This window comes from Microcebus murinus, chromosome 4, assembly GCF_040939455.1.
Source record: "Microcebus murinus isolate Inina chromosome 4, M.murinus_Inina_mat1.0, whole genome shotgun sequence".
Lineage (NCBI taxonomy): Eukaryota > Metazoa > Chordata > Mammalia > Primates > Cheirogaleidae > Microcebus > Microcebus murinus.
The window spans coordinates 24,305,633-24,328,110 of NC_134107.1; the positions used below are offsets into that span (position 1 = coordinate 24,305,633).

At 38.4% G+C, this 22,478-nt stretch overlaps 1 protein-coding gene across 4 annotated transcripts in view; it reads right to left on the minus strand.

The window, feature by feature from the left end:
* The window catches only part of TTC17 (tetratricopeptide repeat domain 17), a 125,899-nt gene that overhangs the window by 30,835 nt on the left and 72,586 nt on the right, over positions 1 to 22,478 (minus strand). For all 4 annotated transcript variants that reach the window (XM_012790672.3, XM_076002019.1, XM_012790645.3 and 1 more), the window contains 5 exons: positions 17,336 to 17,595; positions 16,713 to 16,866; positions 9,560 to 9,680; positions 7,031 to 7,190; positions 6,095 to 6,178 (listed from right to left, as the gene is read on the minus strand). In XM_012790672.3, coding sequence (XP_012646126.1) covers positions 6,095 to 6,178; positions 7,031 to 7,190; positions 9,560 to 9,680; positions 16,713 to 16,866; positions 17,336 to 17,595 — 779 coding nt within the window. The remainder of the gene's footprint in view (positions 1 to 6,094; positions 6,179 to 7,030; positions 7,191 to 9,559; positions 9,681 to 16,712; positions 16,867 to 17,335; positions 17,596 to 22,478) is intronic.

Here is a 22,478-nt window from a genome sequence, read left to right on the forward strand (position 1 = left end):
GGATTCATTATTTGTATTAATTTTTTGCACAAAATTAATGTATCTTTTTTCTTTGTAATTCTTTTCTTTTGCTTTTTTTACTTTGGTTTATTTTTGCATCCTAGCTTTGGGTGTTTAACTCGTGTATTTTATTATTTTTCATTTTTATTGATACAGGTATTTAATGCCATAAAAATTCCTTTGATAACTGTCTTAGATCTACTCTACAGACTTATTTTATCTTCAAGAAATTCTAAATTTTATTTTGTATTTCCCCTTTGACTCAGTAGTTGTTTACTTTTTTTGTTTGTTTGTTTTGTTTTTTGGGGGGTTTTTTTGAGACAGAGTCTGGCTTTGTTGACCAGGCTAGAGTGAGTGCCATGGCGTCAGCCTAGCTCATAGCAACCTCAAACTCCTGGGCTCAAGCAATCCTGCTGCCTCAGCCTCCCGAGTAGCTGGGACTACAGGCATGTGCCACCATGCCTGGCTAATTTCTTTTTCTATAAATTAGTTGGCCAATTAATTTCTTTCTATTTATAGTAGAGACGGGGTCTCACTCTAGCTCAGGCTGGTTTTGAACTCCTGACCTCGAGCGATCCGCCCACCTTGGCCTCCCAGAGTGCTAGGATTACAGGCGTGAGCCACCATGCCCGGCTAACTCAGTAGATGTTTAAATGACATGTTTCAGAATTTCCAGGTAGGAGGGCTTTTATATGTTTTTGTTATTAATTTTTATTTTTTGTATTCTGGTCTGAGAATACTAGTTTTACTTTCTTCTTTGGAATTTATTTGAATTTGTTCATTGCTCTGATATGATCAAATTTCATAAATATTCTATGGTCAAATGAAGAAAAGATGTATTTTCTATTATCCAAGTGCAGAGTTTGATATATCTAATAAGATTGGCCTTGCCAATTATATTATTTAGGTCTTTTATATCCTAATTTTTTGTCATTATGAGGTATATTTTAATCTATTTCTTTAAATCTCCTTTAGTTTCTGCTCTATGAAATTTGTTTCTGAATTACTAGGTATATAAATATTAATAATTATTATAACTTCATTGTGAACTGTCGTCTTTATAATTATAAAGTGTATTTTTTTGTCATTTCAAGCTTTTTGATCTAAATTTTTCCTGGTTAGGTATGGACATAAAATTTGTATGTATGCTTTGTCCATTCTTTTATTTTTACTTTAAATCTTTTTAAATTTTATTAAGATGTGTAAGAAGGCTTGTATTGCACCTATATAGTAATGCCTTTACATAATTCCATTACTCTTCCCGCCTCCACACTTTTTTTGGGCTATATTCTATTGGTTACCTACTATGAACAATATGGAAACTATGTTCTAACCTTTTCTTACATTTCTGCCTTTCCTCTCCATCAGCATATGATTTGAAGTACCACTTCTGAATTCCCCACTAGTTCCAATTAAGTAATCAGTGAGCTTATTTTACCTTTCATATATTCTTCCATTTTCTCACCATTTTTTGGTGATTGCACTATACCTACATTTTCAGAGTACACTCAGTTCCCACCTTATGAATTTTTGACTTTGGGATGGTGTGAAAGCAATACCCATTTAGTAGAAAGTAGCATGATACTCTCTCATGATGCTGGACAGCAGCAGTAGTGAGCTGCAGCTCCCAGCCAGCAACATAACTGTGAGGGTCAGCAACTGATACTCTACTGTATACTGTGTTCTGAGCATGCTTAAAGTAGTAGGCTAAGCTATGATGTTCAGTATGTGTATTAAATGCAGTTTTTACTTATGGTATTTTCAACTTATGATGGGTTTACCAGGATGTAATCCCACTGTAAACCGAGGAGCATCTGTATATACCATTACCTAGGATACTATCTCCTTTATAGCCATTATTTAGTCTTGGTTCTAAAGGCAAATGTATAATGCTTACTACTAGTCCCTTATACAAATGCTGTTCTGGTCATTTTGGCTGTCTGAAGCTCATTCTCTAGTAGTCAGCCTTCTCAAGAAGGGGCTCATGGAAACAATATTCATTGCATGTTCATCACAATTTGTGAACTCTATACTGATAGTTGATTTGGTAGCACATAAAATCCTTGACTCACAATTTTTTTTAAGACTCCTAAATATGTTACTCCACTGACTTCTAGAATCAAGAGTCACTTGAAAAATCTGATAACATTTGTTTTCTTTATTTTACTTGAGAGTCCAAAGGAATTTTTTCCATCTTTACAATATTTTTTAGAATTGGCTATTCTAGGTTGATTTCCCCAAGCATGTGGTATGCTTTTTTTTTTTTTTTTTTTTTTTTTTTTGAGACAGAGTCTCACTTTGTTGCCCAGGCTAGAGTGAGTGCCGTGGCGTCAGCCTAGCTCACAGCAACCTCAAACTCCTGGGCTCGAGTGATCCTTCTGCCTCAGCCTCCCGGGTAGCTGAGACTACAGGCATGCGCCACCATGCCCGGCTAATTTTTTATATATATATCAGTTGGCCAATTAATTTCTTTCTATTTATAGTAGAGACGGGGTCTCGCTCTTGCTCAGGCTGGTTTTGAACTCCTGACCTTGAGCAATCCGCCCGCCTCGGCCTCCCAAGAGCTAGGATTACAGGCGTGAGCCACAGCGCCCGGCCAGTATGCTCTTTTAATATGTAGTTTCATTCTTTTTTTTTTAAGGAATATTTTGTTGAATTATAATTTTTTTTCTTGACATACAATATTTTACATATTTTGGGGTACATGCAATATTTGTTTATATGCATAGAATGTGTAATGATCAAGTCTGGGTATATGGGGCATCCATCACCTTGAGTATTTATTATTTCTCAAGGTGGGAATATTTCAAGTGCTGGGAATATTTCAAGTTCTTTCTTCTAGCTACTTTGAAATGTACAATACACTGTTACTAAGTGTTGTCAACCTACTTTTATTGAACATTAGAACTTATATCTTCTATCTAATTGTGTATTTGTTACCTACCGACCAAGCTCTCTTCATCCCCCACCCCACCCCTTCCCAGCCTCTGTTGTCTATCATTCTATTCTCTACCACCATGAGATATACATTTTTAGCTCCCACATGTGAATAAGAACACGCAAATTTTGTCTTTCTATACCTAGCTTATTTCACTTAAAGACCTCCAGTTCCATCCATATGCTACAAATGACATGATTTCATTCCTTTTTATAGCTGAATAGATTCCACTGTGTATATATTCCACATTTTCTTTATCCATTCATCTGTTGATGGACACTTAGGTTGATTCCATATCTTTGCCATTATGAATAGTGTTGTGATAAACATGGGGGTGAGGTATCTTTCTTATTTTTTTTATTTTTATTTTTTCTTATTTTTTTTTTAAATTTCAGAATATTATGGGGGTACAAACGTTTAGGTTACATATATTACCTTTGCACTGCCCAAGTAAGAGCTACACACATGCCCATCCCCCAGACAGTATGTACCTTACCCATTAGGTGTGAATAAACTCAGTCCCTCCTCCCCTCCTACCTGCCTAACACCCACAGGTATCTTTCTGATACACAGATTTCTTTTCCTTTGGATAAATGCCCAGTAGTGGACTGCTGGGTTGTATGGTAGCACTATTTTTAGTTTTTTGAGAAACCTCCACATTGTTTTCTACAGTGGTTGTACTAATTTACATTCCCACCTATATGAACTCTCTTTTCTCCACAAATATTTTTTTGAGTTTTCTTTTTTAAGAGACAGGTCTTGTTGTGTCACCCAGGCTGGAGTACAGTGGTGTGATCATTACCCATTGCAGCTTCAAACTCCCAGGCTCAAGTGATCCTCCTGCCTCAGCCTCCTGAGTAGTTGGGACTACAGGTGCATGCCAACAAGCCTGACTAATTAAAAAAATATATATATATATGTGTGTATATATATATATATATATATAGGTGCGCGCACACACACGTATATTTTAGAGTCAAGGTCTTACTATCTTTTTTTTTTTTTTTTTTTTGAGACAGAGTCTCACTTTGTTGCCAGGCTAGAGAGTGAGTGCCGTGGCATCAGCGTAGCTCACAGCAACCTCAAATTCCTGGGCTCAAGTGATCGTCCTGCCTCAGCCTCCCAAGTAGCTGGGACTACAGGCATGCGCCACCATGCCCGGCTAATTTTTTCTATGTATATTAGTTGGCCAATTAATTTCTTTTTTATTTATAGTAGAGACGAGGTCTTGCTCTTGCTCAGGCTGGTTTCGAACTCCTGACCTCGAGTAATCCGCCCGCCTCGGCCTCCCAGAGTGCTAGGATTACAGGCGTGAGCCACCACGCCCGGCCAAGGTCTTGCTATCTTTTTTTTTTTTTTTTTTTTGAGACAGAGTCTCACTTTGTTGCCCAGGCTAGAGTGAGTGCCGTGGCGTCAGCCTGGCTCACAGCAACCTCAAACTCCTGGGCTCAGCGATCCTACTGCTTCAGCCTCCCGAGTAGCTGGGACTACAGGCATGCGCCACCATGCCCGGCTAATTTTTTGTATATATATTTTTAGTTGGTCAATTAGTTTCTTTCTATTTTTGGTAGAGACGGGGTCTCGCTCAGGCTGGTTTCGAACTCCTGACCTTGAGCGATCCGCCCGCCTCGGCCTCCCAAAGTGCTAGGATTACAGGCGTGAGCCACCGCGCCGGCCCGGTCTTGCTATCTTGAACAGGCTGGTCTCTAACTCCTGGACTTAAGCAATCTTTCCGCCTCGGGCTCCCAAAGTGCTGGGATTACAGGTGTGACCTGCTATGCCTCGCCTCTACATACTTGTTTTGTTTCATTGCTTTGGTTTCTTCTTTAGGACTCCTGTTATGTGTACACTGCATCTTCTTCTTCCTTCTACATCTATCACTTTTTCTCAGATCCCTTTAACTCTTCCTTTATTTCCTTTAGATTTAAAAAAAAACAAAACTATTTTCCTTAAGGCACTACCCATTGTGTTCATTTGCTATGTTACTTCCTATTTTGGCCTTATTTATAAATAATTTCTTTTATTTACAATTTTTTCCAATATTGTGTCTACTTTCTTTTCAAATCTTCCTTTTAGCCAATTACCTCATTTTTTAGTTTTTCTGATTCTAATTTAAGTGTTTTTGCATGATTTGTATCAATTCAGTGTAGGATCTAGGGCTGAGCTTCCCTAGTCATTGGCTCAAGGTTTAGTACCCAGAGTTTATCAACATCTGTCCCCAAGATGGATTAGCCTCCTGAAGCTCCAGCTGTTAGCTACTTCACATTTCAAATTTTTTAATGAAGGAAGAGGTCTTTAGAGTCCTACTCCTTGTGAGACCAGCAATAACTCAAAAAACATATGTCCTATATAGGACATAGTTATTCCACCGTGGAAGGATCTCTTTGGGAGACTAATCAGCCAAGTCAAAAGTAAAAGTCAAGGACTCTTCTTTCTCTTTAAAGTCAAATAACGTGGTTTTTATGTATATGATCTCCAGAAGAGGAAGGAAACTGCTATCTCACAATGTCATGTTCATACTCAAAGTTGAGTAGATTTTCTTAATGACTACGTTAAATTAGCTGTTTAATAGTATATAGTAATAACGTAGAGGTTCTTAACTAATTAAATTAAAATTTGAAACCCCCTCCTCTTTATACAAATATCACTCAGAGGAAGATAAATAGTCTTAGAGACTCTCAATTATATTTTATGTGGTAGGCTGTATGAAAATGCAGTTCTGTAAATATTTTGTTTCATGATTTCAAGAAAAAAGATATTCCAAGATGTGTTTCCTATCCACCACCCAAAATACCAAATATTCTTTACTATCAGAATACCTGACATATTTCATATACCTAAATAGTTTCCAGGAACACCACCTCTACATATCCACGCTGGAGTAAAGAAGAGAAAGCCGACAAACTGATGAAACGAGGTAAATTTCACCACAGAAGGTAATAAGCAAAGGGGCAAAAAAAGAATACTAACCAAGTGATGGAAAAAGTAATGGAAAAGTGACTGAAACATTGTGAGTGGGGTTATTTCATGTTATCCTTTTAGTTACCAGGTGCTAAGTAACTAACAGAAGAGGTCAGAGCCACTTAAGAGAAAATAATCTGGAAAAAAATTAAGAAGGCCAGCAATAGTTTCCAGCTTTTCTGTGGGGTAACTTACCTTTTCCAAAACTTTGGCAATTCGGGTGCCAATCTGTTCAAGTGACTGTTGTGGATATTGGTCTTTGCCAAGATTTTGCAATACCTGGAATAGGGAGGAAGGTGGTAGATTAGAAGAATGAAAATGATGCAGGATCTAGATGATATTGCTGATGCTGAGTTGGCACTATACCACAAAAGGAAATTGTTTCTCTGGGATACACGCTGTGGTCCTGTTGGTAAGGTAGACTGTGGAAGACACATTTAAGGCCATTTTACCATCCCCTCAGCCCTCTCCCACTTAACAAGAATTACAGAATGTAAAACACATGCATTATAGCAACATTAGGAAATTGAGTAGATAAAGAAAATAAAAACTATTTGTAATCCTGTTACTGGGACAAATAAAGGTATCAATAAACAACGAAATGGTAGTTGTTAATACCTTTAAATATGTCTTCCACATATTTTTCTATATATACATATATTATTTCTCTCATAAAATATGGGATTACACTATATACTATTACCTATGTTTTCATACAGAATATCCTGAAAATTTCTTCATGCCAGTAAGTATATTTCTACTACATCTTTCCTAGTGGCAACATTGTGTACTATCTTACATCTACACCAAATTTATTTAACCTATCCTCTACTGTTGGACATTTGTGACATGTCTTTCCAATTCTTCTAGGTATACTCTTTGCTAGGTCTGCCTTCTTTCCCTTTCTTCTTAAAACTGTCAACAGGAGAATTAACTGCCCCAAATATTTCTCTCAGGGCCTGAAAGAAATTAGGTTTGGCTGAAATTCACCTAGATGATGGCTAACTGAAAATGATGGCCAACTTATTATTTTTTTTAATAAGGCCTGGCCACTTGTGCTTTCTGCTATCAGGTGCATCCTAATTGTGAGGCTAAAAAATACAGACAGGCTGAACAAAGCTGAGCACTCACCTCTGTTAACTGACTCTCACCCGTGTAGTGTAGGCTGGCTCTGTTGGAAACTCCATGCAAGTGGTCCAGGGTATGCATACTGGTAGGGAGATTGCCATTGCAAAGGGGCTCCATTGCTGGCTGTTGTATTGGGGTGGCAAAGTCTATGTGTTCTGTGATGCTGAAAAATGGAGATTACCACATTAACTATGGAAAATTTGTGTGGGTGAGGAGAGAGAGAGCATTAACAATCAGCTAATCATAACTTCAGTATGCTATCCCCTGTCTGGGGAGGTTTTAAATCAGGTAAGTTTTCTTCTATTTCTTCTTCCAGGGTATAGGCAGTGATAAATACCCACAACTGGTATTATCTTTTACTTTTCCTTTATGCATGGAAGCACACTTATCCCCACAGAAAATGTTACCTAGAGCTTAGATAGTAAATTTTATACAGATATAGCTATATATTGTATTTATGTATGAGATTAAATATTTCCCTTCATGGCCCCAAAGGCAGTCATTTGCCCACTATATATAAGCTAAATGTTATAGATTATAATATGTACTGATATGACAAATTGGCGTTGCCAAGTTTTACTTCCAGCTATTTAAAAGCTATTTTAAAAGCTTAACAGTGGCAGGGCATGGTGGCTCACGCCTGTAATCCTAGCACTCTGGGAGGCCGAGGCGGGCAGATTGCTCGAGGTCAGGAGTTCGAAACCAGCCTGAGCAAGAGCGAGACTCCATCTCTACTATAACTAGAAAGAAATTAATTGGCCGACTAATATATATAGAAAAAAAATTAGCCGGGCATGGTGGCGCATGCCTATAGTCCCAGCTGCTTGGGAGGCTGAGGCAGTAGGATTGCTTGAGCCCAGGAGTTTGAGGTTGCTGTGAACTAGGCTGACGCCATGGCACTAACTCTAGCCTGGGCAACAAAGCGAGACTCTGTCTCAAAAAAAAAATAAATAAAAATAAATAAATAAAAAAAAAAAACCAAAAAATTAAAAAGCTTAACAGTTATTAGGCAAACATACATACATTCATTCATTCGTTCGTTATTTATTCAGAGCCTATTACATGTCCAATACTAGGACTATAATAATTAGCAAAACATACTCAGGCCTTGCTGTTGTTGTGGTCCTCATCTTGTAATTCAATTACAGATATGGTAAGTTATAAAAGATAAAAACATGGTAAAATGAGAATACACTACAGGAGGGTATACATTTCCTCTGCACTGATAGAGGAGGGAGGTGGCTAGTGAAGGATTCCCTGAGGAAGTATTTGAAACCAGAAGGATGAGTCTGAATCGTCCAGCTGAGAAGTAGCAGAGAACGACAGTGCAGACAAAGGAGATGCCACATATAAAGGCCTGGATGGGAGAGAGGGCAGAGTTGAAGATGCAAAGAAAGGCAGAAAGCGGATCAAGAAGGGCTTTGTGGATGACTTTAAATAGCAGTAAGAAGATACTAGAGTGTTTCAAGAATGAGTTGATTTTTATATTTGAAGAATTCTGAGTATGGTGGAAAGAATGTATTGAATCTCTAGAGGCAAGAGTCAACACAGCAAGAGGACCAATAGGAGGCTACTAAATGAACCTACATGGATACGGTGGTGCTCTGTTTTAAGGAGGCAGCAATGGAGACAGAGAAAGTAGATGGTTTTGAAAAATACTCAGGGAGTAAAAGTGGTAAGAATTGATAATAAGCTTGGATAGAGGGGTAACAGAGGAGAATTGTTAAGGAAAACTCCCAGGTTACTGGCCTAAGAACTGCTGTAGCTATTTACTAAAAATAGAAAGAGAAAAACCCAACCAAACAAATGAATTTTTAGATGGAGAATGGGCAAGAAAATTATGAGTTTAAATACCTAGAGCTTGGGGTACCTGAGAGCACTCTAGAAAGAGAGGTCAGGGAGCTAACTGGAAAAATGAGTTGAGGGCTTTAAAGAAAGATCTGGTGTAGAGATTCAAATTTGGGAGTTGTCAATACATCAATGGTGACCGAGGTTCTTGGAGTAGATCAGTCTGACTAGGAGCGGTTATAATATAAGAAGTATTAATCCTGGGGAACCTAACACTTAAAGGGTAGAAAAGGGGCCAGCACGAGAATGAGCACCTCATGAGGCAAAAGCAGTTACTGAAGAGACTATCTTGCTAAGCCTATCTCATGGTAGATGCTTGCAAATCTGGATTTGTTCTGGCTCCCCTACAAGTGCATGAAGTCTATGAGAGGCCATGGGTTTTGTGCTTCTATAAAGAAGGATCCAGCATTGAATCCAAACAAATCAAGTTATATGTGACTTCTGGACAGCCTACAAATGTAGGTGAAGGCACTGAAAAGGGGGCACACTCACTGCTTCACTATAAGGGGTTGGGTCCATCTGGGGGCTGTGATCAGCAATGGTCATCCCTTAAACCACTAACTCTAGAAGGGATAACTCTTCCAATAGCTGCTGACAAAGAGGGCACCCTGAAGTCAGCTGAGGCCCAGCGGGTTCACTGGAACACAAATATCACAAAAGAGGGAGAAGATTAAGATTACTCACTCAATGTTTTTTGAAGAAACTGCAAGCCAGGTACTCACGATGGCAGTCAGCTCCACCCAGCGGAGTTTGAGGCACTCATCCGGGCTGGGCCATCCCAGACTCTGGTAGTCACGTTTTTTTCCTGGAAGAAAGTATGTCATGAATCAACACAATTGCAAAGGAACAGAACCCGAAGTGCCTTATGTCCTGGTGATTGCTTCATCCAGACTGGTGTGTTTGGAGGCACTAGTCATTCTTATAGTCTTTAGAATTTCCACTTTCTGTAGATCTAACTAAAATCTTGCCATTCACAGCATTGGAAATAAAGATCATCTCTAGGCAAAGCCTTAATCTCAAAGATAAATGGTGAAGTAAAAACAAATGTGTGCTTTTCTGGATTTAAGACTGATCAATATGAAATAAGGGTTAAGATATTCTTCGATGTTAACATTCTTATCTAACTTAATTTTTACCCCTGTACATTTTGATTTTATAAGGACAACTCCAATTTAGTGAGTAGAAATATATATCTCTAAAGCAGGGTTTCTCAATCTGGCATTATCGACATTTGGGGCTAGATAATTCTTTTTTTTTGAGACAAAGTCTTGCTTTGTTGCCCAGGCTAGAATGAGTGCCGTGGCGTCAGCCTAGCTCACAGCAACCTCAAACTCCTGGGCTCAAGCAAGCCTACTGCTTCAGCCTCCCGAGTAGCTGGGACTACAGGCATGCACCCATGCCCAGCTAATTTTTTCTATATATATTAGTTGGTCAATTAATTTCTTTCTAGTTATAGTAGAGACAGGGTCTTACTCTTGCTCAGGCTGGTTTCGAACTCCTGACCTCGAGCAATCCACCCACCTCGGCCTCCCAGAGTGCTAGGATTACAGGCGTGAGCCACTGCACCCGGCCTATTCCAAAGAGGAAGCCTCCCTATCTCCCTTAGTTATTTTCTTCAGTGTTTGATAATAATTATATCTAAGTTAAATGTCCCTCACTGAATCTGTAATTGGTTGTGATCAATTAGTTGTAAACACCACTGCACTTGGATCAGCCGGGTTATCATCTATTTTAAGAGCACTTACTATGTGTTCAGGTCCTGTGCTAAGTGCTTTACATCCTTAACCTCATGAGGTAGATTTTTTTTTTTTTCTTTTGAGACAGGGCCTCACTCTGTAGCTAGGGCTAGAGTGTAGTGGCGTCATCACAGCTCACTGCAACTTCAAATTCCTGGACTCAAGCAATCCTTCTGCCTTAGCCACTTGAGTAGCTGGGACTAGAGGCATACACCACCGATACCACCAATTAGAGGCATACACCACCACTAATTTTTTGTGTATTTTTTTACAGACTGGGGGGGGGTCTCACTCCTGCTCAGGCTGGTCTTGAACTCCTGGCCTCAAGCAATTCTTCCACCTCAGCCTCCTAAAGTGCTAGGATTATAGGTGGGAGCCACCACGCCTGGCCTCATGAGGCAGATTTTAACCCTCATTTTTTCAGGTGAAAAGGGAGGCTCAGAGAGATTAAGTGACCTGCCCTAGGTCACCAGGCTAGTAGTAGTTGGCTAAGCTAGGACCCAGATCTAGGCGTCTTAGACTTTAACAAGCATGCTCCCAATCAATACACTATATAAAGCTATAAAGGACTTTTAAAGCTACTACTTTTTGGGTCCAGGCCCTTTAATTAGACCAAGTCCCCAAGAGAGCAGAACTGCCTTGTCTGGGAAGGATTCTTCTAAGGGTATTAATGAAATGGGCAGGAAGAACTTTAGTCCTGTACAGCACTTTTTATACTATAGGAATTTACCAATTACAGAAACTTGTTTGAGGTATAGGCAGGGGTTTAGATTGAGATTTTAATAAAACAGAAAAGAACAGTTTGAAAGAATTTCAAATAAATTAATAACTTAATAATTAAGTTTAAATTAACAACTGTTTAATAACTTCAATAAACCATAACTTTCACAAAAAAGTTTTCTTTTATATTTAAGAAATCATTTGAAAAATATCTGTTGAATGCCTATTATAAGGAGCTGGGAATGTGTAAGACACTAGGGATAAGGACAAGAATAACAAGATGGTCTGCTCTTGGGCTCAGTCTAGTGAGAAAGGCAAACAAAGAAATCATTAGAATACAATCGGATATATGCTAGAGTGAAGGTATATAATTGCACAGAGGAAAGAGCAACTAATTCTGCCTGAAGGCCCCAAGAAAGTGATGGCACTTGATTTTGAAGTTTAAGGGTGAGTGACATTTTAGCAGTGTAAAGGTGGCACAAGAGCATTCCAGGTAAGTATAACAGCCTGTGCAAAGGCATGGAGGTAAAATAAGAGCATGGTTGGTTCAGACAATGGCGCTGAAGGGTAGAGAGAGGCTAAGTTGTAAAGGGTCTTGTACGCTACACTAAGAAGTTTGGACTTTATCCTGTAGGAAATGGGAAAGCTTTGAGCCCATATCTCTACATCTTGTTCACAACGATATCATAAGAGAACGATATCATAAGAGGCTCTGTTAAATGCCTTTCTGAAATCCAGTGAGATTATGTCTAAGGCACTTCCCTGGTCTTCCAGTCTAACAGCCCTAACCAAAAAAAAGAAATGAAATTAGTTAAGCATTGTTACCCTTCCTTTCCTTCCCTTCCTTCCCTTCCTCCCTCTCTCCCTCTCTCTCTGTCTCTCTTTCTTTTCTTTCTTTTTTTTTGAGATAGAGTCTCACTCTGTTGCCCTGGGTAGAGTGCAGTGGTGTGTTGTTAAAGTTCACAGCAACCTCAAACTCTTGGGCTCAAGTAATCCTGCCTCAACCTCCTGAGTAGCTGGGACTACAGGTGTGAGCCACACCGGGTCAATTTTTTCTATTTTTAGTAGAGACAAGCTAGTCTCAAACTCCTGAGCTCAAGTAATCCTTCCACCTCAGCCTCCCAGAATGCTAGGATTCCAGGTGTGAGCCACCACGCCTACTCTCTTTTCTTTCTTTCTTCCTTCTTTTTTTTTTTTTTTTTTTGAGACGAGGTTTTGCTCTGTTGCCCAGACTGGAGTGCTGTGGTACAATCATAACTCACTGCAACTGCCAATTCCTGGGCTCAAGCAATCATTCTCCCTCAGCCTCCAGAGTAACTGGGACAACAGAAATATGCCATAATCTCTGGCTAATTAAAAAGAAAACTTGTTTGTAGAGATGAAGTCTTGCTGTATCGCCTGGTCAGGTCTCGAACTTCTGGGTTCAAGAGATCCTCCTGCCTTAGCCTCCCAAACTGCTGGGATTATAGGTATGAGCCATCACGCCTGGTGCTATTTTCTTTTGAAAAACTTCTGTTCATGCCTTTTGCCCACTTTTTAACTGGGTTGTTTTTTCTTGCTGATATGAGTTCTTTGTAGATTCTGGATATTAGCTGTTTGTTGGATGTATAGTTTGTGAATATTTTCTCCCATTCTGTAGGTTGTCTATTTACTCTGCTGATTATTTTCTTTGCTGTGCAGAAGTTTTTAAATTGAATTAAATCCCATTTATTTATTTTTGTTATTGAAATATTTGCTTTTGGGGTCTTAGTCATAAATTCTTTGCCTAGGCAAATATTCAGAAGAGTTTTCCCAACACTTTCTTATAGCATTCTTATGGTTTCACGCCTTACATTTAAGTCTTTTATCCATCTTGAATTAATTTTTGTATATGGTGAAAGATAGGGGTCTTGTTTCATTCTTCTGTGCATGGTTATCCAATTTTCCCAGCAACATTTATTGAATAGTGCTTCTTTTTCCCAGTGTATGTTATTGTCTGCTTTGTCAAAGATCAGTTTTGGTTTTAAGTAGCTTTTTTCTGGGTTCTCTGTTTTGTTCCATTTGTCTATGTCTCTACTTTTATACCAATACCATATTGCTTTGTATAATAGTGTCTTGTAGTATAATTTGAAGTCAGGTAATGTGATGCCTCCAGATTTGTTCTTTTTGGTTAAGATTGCTTTTGTTATTCAGGCTCCTTTTTTGGTTCCAAATGAAGCTTAGAATTATTTTTCTTGATCTGCAAAATATGATGATGTTGGTATTTTGATGGAGATTGTATTGAATGCATAAATCACTTTGGGTCATATGGACATTTTAACAACATTGATTCTATCAATCCATGAACATGGGATCTTCTCCAATTTGTTTGTATAATCTATGATTTCTTTCATCAGTGTTTTGTAGTTCTCCTTGTAGAGATCTTTCACCTTCATGATTAAGTGTATTTCTAGGTATTTTATTTTCTTTGTAGATATTGTAGATGGTATTGAGTCCTTGTTTTGCCTCTTTGCTTGACTGGGATTAGAATATAGAAATGCTGCTGATTTGTGTGTATTGATTTTGCAACCTGAGACTGTTAAATTTACTTATCAGTTCTAGGAGTCCTTTGGCAGAGTCTTTAGGATTTTTTCAGTACAAGTTCGTATCAACAGCAAACAGGGATAGTTTGGCCTCCTTTTTCCCAATTTGGATATTTCTTTCTCTTGCCTGATTGCTCTGGCTAGGATTTCCAGTACTATGCTGAATAGAAGTGGTGACAGTGGGCAACCATCTTATTCCAGTTTTTAGGGGGAATGCTTTCAACTTTTCCCCATTTAGTATGATGTTGGTTGTGGGTTTGTCATATATGGCTTCTATAATTTTGAGGTATGTTCCTCTTATGCCAAGCTTGTTGAGGGCTTTCTTCTTTTTTTTTTTTTTTTCTCTCACTCTGTTGCCTGGGCTAGAGTGCCATGGCATCAGCCTAGCTCACAGCAACCTCAGATTCCTGGGCTCAAGCAATCCTACTGCCTCAGCCTCCCAAGTAGCTGGGACTATGGACATGTGCCACCATGCGCGGCTAATTTTTTCTATTTTTAGTAGTGACAGGGTCTCGCTCTTGCTCAGGCTGGTCTCAAACTCCTGAGCTCAAAAGCTCTGCCTGCCTTGGCCTCCTAGAGTGCTAGGATTACAGGCATGAGCCACCACACCCAGCCCTGTTGAGGGTTTTTATCAAGAAAGAGTACTGGATTTCATTGAATACTTTTTCTGCATCTATTGAGATGATCATGTGGTCTTTGTTTTTGCTTCTGTTTATGTGGTTAATTACATTTTCTTGACTTGTGTATGTTAAAGTAGCCTTGTATCCCTGGGATGAAACCTACTTGATCATAGTGAATTATTTTTTTGAGTGTAGTTGTACTGTTTGCTAGTATTTTGTTGACGATTTCTGATCTATATTCATAAGAGATATTGGTCTCTAGTTCTCTTTTTTTGTTATGTCCTTTCCTGGCTTCAGTATAATGGTGATACTGGCTTCATAAAATGAGTTAGGGAGGATTCGCTCCTTCTTGATATTATGGAATAATTTCTGTAGGATAAGTATCAGTTCTTCTTTGTAGGTCTAGTAGAATTTGGTTGTGAACCCATCTGGTATGGGGCATTTTTTTTTGTTGGTAGATTTTTTATTACTGCTTCCTTCTAAGTGCTCATTATTGGTCTATTCAGGATTTTTATTTCTTTCTGACCTAGGCTTGGGAAGTTGTATGTTTTTCAGGAATTTATCCATTTCTTCTATGTTTTCTCGTTTGTGTGTATAGAGATTTTTTGTAGTATTCATAGATAATATTTTGTATTTCTGTGGAATCAGTTGTAATGTCTCCTTTTTCACTTCTCATTGAGCTTATTTGGGTCCTTTCTCTTCTATTTCTGGTTAGTCTAGCTAGTGGTCTATTGATCTTGCTAATGAGGCTGAACATTTTCTCATGTTTAATAGCCATTTGTGTATGTATTTGGTGAATGCCTATGTACTGTACACTATTTTATTGAAATACTATATTTTTCATATTGATTTGTAGGTGTTCTTTAAATGATATTAATACCCTTTACCATATATTCTGTAAATATATACAAATATTCAGCAAAAAATACTTTGTTTCAGTACTTTGTCTTTTTATTTTGTTGTGCCTTCTGGTGCCAGAATTATTATTTTCTTTCTCTCTCTCTGCCTTAGAAAATCCTTCTCCATAAATCTAGTGAATATTCATCTAGATTTTCTTCCTTTAGGACTTATAATGTGTAATGTTTGATCTGCTGGAATTTTCATTTCCATAATGTTTTATAGTTTGGACATCTTTTTTCACTGATACAGAAGACAGACCTAATAGAGAAAGTGTTGCCTTCCTTTTGTAATTTAATATATGCTAGCTTCCTTAAACAGTAGACAGCTAATTCAAGCTTTTAACTTCAGTCATGACAAAATGTCCTTGGTGTCCTTAACTTTTTCGCAAGTCTCAGTTCATTCTGGGTTTTAGTCAAACTGACCCCATTCTTTACATTTTAATATGGGCCCTTTGCTTTTAGCTTTGGTTAAGTACTCATACCAAATTAAGTAAGACATATTTTAATGAAGTTACTTTAAATTTTTAATCTAAGATAGTAAAAATACCCTTTAAAAAAGGAGATAAATTTTTTTGAAAGAAATTCTATCACCACTGTTTTTTTTCTTTTTTTTTTAGAGACCTGAATATGAGCTTCAGATCACCACTGTTTAATTGCTGGAATGAAAGTCAACTGGATGCATGGCAATGGCCTCTTACCTGGAGCCCAGCGATGGAATTCAGGACAAGTATGAACCCCTGAAAGTACATGCCAAACTTTGACATATGCGTGTTTTTTTCTGGGGAGCAATTATACGGCATTCATCCAATACTTAAGGAGATATCTGATACACACAAAACATTACTAGATAGTTAAAATTTATTGAGCCCTATGTGCCCAGTACATTTAAAGCACTTTACATGCATAAGTCATATAATCTCCATGACTTCCTATAAGGTAGATGTGATTATAATTCCTATTTTACAGATAAGGAGAATGAGGCACAGGAAGATAAATGGCAGAACTAGTGTTTGAACCCAGGAAGTATCTCTCAACCCACACTTTCATATATTATACTGGAAGGCCTAGTTAAGAATCAATAGGATATTTAAGCTTAAGATGATAAGAATATAAGCCAAATAGTTGATGGTTTAAAAAAAAATAGTCAAGTAAATGTCAAATAAACTTTTTATATCAATGACTGGTTTTTTGTTCACTTTGCCTTTTATCTTCTCATCTGAACTATTTAAGTCACCAATACATACTCTGTGAATTAGTGAAAAATAAAAGAAGAAACCGGCACAGTAAACACTCAAATTTACCTTGTGGCCCAGGAGATGCCACTTTGGGGCCAGTGATCTCCAGGTTTGCTTGGTGATGATGTCCATTTTCTGCCTGATTTGATTCTGCCTTTTTCCCAGGAGTTTTCTTATGATCTCCTTTGGGTTTCTTTACACGTTTGACCTGGAACGTGATCTGGAAAACAGAAACATGTTAGGGATAAAGGAGACCAATTACCAAATTTGTCAGTGACTATGAATATCAGTGGCTTTAAGAATAACCCAGTCCAGTGCTAGGGTTAAGTTATCTCCTTCACTTTAATTTTTAAAGGTCTAAATGAAAAATGGTTAGTGAAACAAACAAAATAATCTATCCTTGAAGAGTGTATAGAAGAAACTGAAAAGAAAGATGTCTGAATTGGGCAGTTCCAAGTCTGTAGGCTTAGACTGTGGATTCACAACCATCCCACTTCCTTCTATCTCCCAGGAGAGCTAGCAATGTGTAAGTGACATGAAATGGTTTCTGCAGTACAATTCCAATATGAAGGCTGTACTGAAGTATGGAGTAAAGTAGTGCTACATACTTAACAGAAACTTTACAAACCAGGAGCTCCCCAAAAGACCTGGGCTACACTTTCATGAGAATTAAGCTGGTAAACTCTCACCCATTCTGTTGCTTCATCATCTTCACTTTTGCAGTCTCCATAGCAAGAACTTCTGGCCACTCCATCCTGGGGACCTTTCTTTAGCACCCTTATCCCCTGCAAGTCTAGACGCCGCCCTTTCATCTCTAGTGCACCCCCAAAGCCTTCCAAAGGCCAGGCTTGTTGAAATTCATCCACCAAAGCCAGTATCTCTTCTGACATCTTTGTTTCATCCGAATTCTCCATCTCATCAGAACCATTGCTCTCCTCAACCACTGTACCTGAAAATCAAGAGGCGGCATGTTATTAAAGGTTATATAGGGCCAGGTGCGGTGGCTCTCGCCTGTAATCCTAGCACTCTGGGAGGCCAAGGCAGGCGGATCATTTGGACTCAGGAGTTTGAGACCAGCCTGAGCAAGAGCAATACTCCATCTCTACTAAAAAAATAGAAAGAAATTAGCTGTACAACTAAAAATATATAGAAAAAGTTAGCCTGGCATGGTGGCACATGCCTGTAGTCCCAGCTACTTGGAAGGCTGAGGCAGTAGGATTGCTTGATCTCAGGAGTCTGAGGTTGCTGTGAGCTAGGCGGATGCCACAGCACTGTAGCTGGGGTAACAGAGTGACACTGTGTCTCAAAAAAAAAAAAAAGTTACATAGTACTCATTCAAGTACTTCAGTGACTCCAATCCTACTTTCAAAGAAAAGTTTTGGCTCTGCTTTCAGGTGCTTCTACAGCCCAACATCACAAAAATACCATTCAGTATCTTTAAAATTTGTAATAAAATATCATCTTTGTCATCTCGCTATTGCTGAAAGTCTGGTTGAGAACAATGGCAGCAGCTAGATGGCAAGCAGCACAGATTAGTAATGACATGAAGACAGGTATGCAATGTATTATTTTTTGAAAGAAGATCCATTTGCTCTACATATAAGACATAGATGACAAGGATGAAGTTTATTATGGTATGTTATTTAATATGTGGGATTCTTTAGGCTTTACTCAAATATCATGAAATATCATAGTTGCATGTCCAAACCATACAGTTGGCTTAATTACCTTCACTGAACAATGACTTATTTAATGAAAAACCATCCTAATTCCACATGAAGGCTCCCATTTTCACTATTGGCGATATACTAAAATGGTTACCAAGGTATTATTTATGTTGTTCAAGTCTCTTAGACATAAATACTACCATGGATGTCTCTCAGCACAATGAACTAGTAAAAAGTCTCCCTCCTGAGAACTCATTATGTGTCCTTTATTATGCAATGAAAGCTACACAACCCTCTATGTTCCCCTCTATGCTTGGATAACAAGGAAACTCAGAGCAAACTTAGCTTGAGTTTAATAGAATGCTTTCTTTACTGTTTAACTTTTCCTGTTTCTTTTGAATGGCTGAATCTTACACTGTGTGTTCCATGAAAGTCATCTCTAGTCTTTTATGGAAATAAACAGGGTACAAAAATAAATAACAAAATGCCTCCTTTTGTAACATGTACCCACTGGACAACCTGAGAGCTCTGGGTTGATAGCTCACAAAATGCCAGTCTGTTATTCTGGTGCAGTAATTTTCAATTAGTGATTCTGGCTTATTCAAGGATTTAGTGCAAGGATTTAGTGCATTTACAGTTGTGCCACATAACAAAGTTTTGGTCAATGATAACATGCATATACAACAGTAGTCCCATAAATTATAATACCGTATTTTTTACTGTACCTTTTTTTGTTTAGATACACAAATACCCTTGTGTTATAACTGACTATAGCTGCAGTTCCCAACCCCCAGTCTGTAGATTAGTACTGGTCCATGGCCTGTTAGGGACCAGGCTGCAGAGCTCCATTGCCCTCCCTGTGCCCCCAACCCCATCCATGGAAAAACTGTCTTCCATGAAAGTTAGGAAAGGGGGGTAGGGAACACAGCCAGAGGTGAGCAGCAGGCTAGCGAGCAAAGCTTCATCTGTATTTACAGCTGCTCTCTATTGCTCATATCACTGCCTGAGCAGGAGCTTCTCCTCCCTCAACCCTACCTGCCCACTGTTCATGGAAAAACTGTCTTCCACAGAACCAGTACCTAGTGCCAAAAAGGTTGGGGACCACTACAGTATTTGGTACAGTAACATGCTGTATAGGACTTTAGCCTGGGAACAGTAGGCTATATCATGTAGCATAAGTGTGTAGTAGGCTATACCATCTAGTTTTATGTAAGTATGCTCTATGATGTTCGCACAATGATGAAATCACTCAATGACCCCATTTCTCAGAATGTATGCACATTGTTAAGTGATATATGAATGTAATAAGGCCAATGTTAGGACTCTCATATTTACACTGACCTGTAGCCACAGAGAGCAATCTATTTTAGAAATGTATAGCATTAGTCTCTTAAGAGACATGGGATGAGAAAGAAGGCTTATTACCAGAGCTAAAAAGAATCTATGCTTTGAGCCATACTCACCTGCAGCTCTGGTGGCATCTCCACCTCCCATCACACTATTACATTACACTTTTTATTTTATTCTATTCTGTTGTCAGGCTGGGGTCCTACTGGAAATCTCTAAGTGCTTTTCTTTCTTGAAAAAGCTATAAGGTTCATCCATTTGTTAACAAGTGACTACCTAATGTACTGCTGTCTTTTTAAGTAAGTTCCTTTTAGGTTTTCTAAACCAATCTGCTAATTTCTACTGCTTTCTATTATTATTATTGTTATTTTTTAATTGAGTTCTGAAATGAGCCTAGGGAAAAAAGACTAATTTGGGAGTTACATACATCGTAGTCACTAGGGAGTTGTACTGTTTTGGAATAGAAACTGTTTCTATAAATGCAATAAAATATCCCTTAACATTACTGTTTCATTTCTGTTCATTCTCAGTTCACCGAGGAACCTCATGATGTTCATTTAGTGTATGGGGACCTTGATGTTACAAAGAGATAGAGGCTGTCAGGCACCAGAGAGGAGTGTCATCCCCACTGTAAATGAAGAAACTGGCCATTTAGTTTAAGACTCAATCTATTTTGAATTGGGGAATGAGAATTAGTTTCCTTAAAGACCAATAATTTCTGGTAGAGCTGATGAAACTAATTTTCTTTTTTCTTTTCTTTTGTTGAGATGGAGTCTCACTCTGTCACTCAAGCTGGAGCACAGTGATATGAACAGAGCTCACTGTAACCTTGAACTCCTGGGCTCAAGTGATCCTCCTGCCTCAGCCTCTCAAAAAGCTGGGACCATGGGTGTGTCTTGCTATGTTGCCCAGGTTGGTCTCAAACTTCTAGCCTCAATTAATCCTCCTGTCTCAGCCTCCTGAGTAGCTGGGATTGATTAGTCATGAGCCACTGTGCCTGGACTGATGAAACTAATTTTCAAAAGCTATAAAGGTGAAAGTCACAATTTCCACTTTGAGATCTAGCTTGCTTCTCTTAGATATAATTTTTATATACAATACCTTTAGAAGGAAAAAGTCTATAATAGCTAAATATGTTAATTTAACCTATATAGGAAGGCAAATGCCACATTTCATTAACAAATATTTATATAAAAAATAAAAAGTTACACAGGGCACAGTATACAACAAGCTCATAGTCTGATGAGAGACATGATATACAAACAATTAACAGTGTATGAAATGTGCCTTGACAAAAAGCAGGAACAAGACAGTAGATGGGACACCAAAATACTTAGAAACCTCTGTGAAAGCTTTGCTCTAGAGGTGACATTTTTGAGCTGGATCTTGGAGATGTATAGGAGCTGTCCACATAAAGCAGAGTATTTAAGGGCCATTCCTAGCCTGTGCAAAAGACATGGAGGCTCAAAACAGCATGGCATGAGAGGGGATTGGTGAAAGGTTTGTATTTGCTGCTAGGTAGAGTACTAGTAGTTGGTACAGTTGGAGAGGGAATGGAGCCAAATTGCCTCATCCCCACACTAAGATCTGGAACCCTTTCTATAGGTAATAGAGGGACACTGAAAATTTTAAACCAAGCAACTTACCTGATCAGCTCTGCATTTTAGAAATAAATCTTTGGACAATTGGCAACAGTGGTTACTTCTGCTTTTTAAACTCTGTATCAACTACATGTATGATCTCTCTCACCTCTTTCTTTCTTGCTCTCTCCTCTCCCACATAGACACATCATCTAAAGTAAAAGATTAGATTTAGGGAACCAAATGAAGAGGCTACTACAGTAGTGCAGGAAGAAATGAAGAAAGTCTGAATTCAGTCAGTGGTAGAGGGAATAGATAAAGAGATGATAGATTCAACAGGTTTTAAAGATTGATTGGATTTGGTGGTGCCTGGGTAAGTTGTGACGCCATTAACAGAGATCAGGAATACAGGAATTATAATCATTTCAGGAAAAAGGTTGAAAATGAAAAGTTCAGTTTTGGATATGTTAAATTTAAAGTGCCTGTGTCATATCCAGATCAAGACTACGCTAAACAAAGTGACAATAAGATCTGGAGTTGTAGAGAATGCCTTAGCTGAAGATACGAATTTGTAGTCATTGGTGTAGTCAAAGGTATCCGAATCCCCAAGAGATAACGCAGAGGGATGAGAAAAGAAGACCACAGTTATGATGCTGAATAACCCAACAAATAAAGGGCAGAATAAAGAATAAGTTAAAGAAACTTTAAAAGATGGCCTGAGGATAGGAGAAAGCCAAGAGCAAGTGACATTCCAGAAGCCAAGAAGAAAGGACAGAGTTTCAAGAAGTGGTGAGCTGTGCATTACATGCGTAGTTCCAAAGGCAGTGAAGTGGTCAAGTAGGAATACTAAAAAGAAGTCAGTAAATTCAGTCAATTCTGAATTGACTGATAATCTTAGCAAGAACTGTTCAGCACAGCACAGCTCAACATATGGTCATAAAATGGAATCTTAGGAGAGGGCCTTCGAGGTACACCCATTATTCCAAATCTTCCTATTTTACTGGGTTAGTGTAAATACAACTTATCTTCCTTTTTTCAATGAGTGACATTGAGAAGAAAGACTGGTACATAACAAATCAAAATTTTTTTTCTAGCAAAAGATGACACTGAGGTAGAGAAAAAAGAAAGTGTGAAGAGCACTTTCATCTTATAGCTTATCTTCTACCTTACCACTTAGCACCTGAGGGTCACCCTCACGACTGCACAACATAATGAGTGACTGGGGTTTTTCTGATATA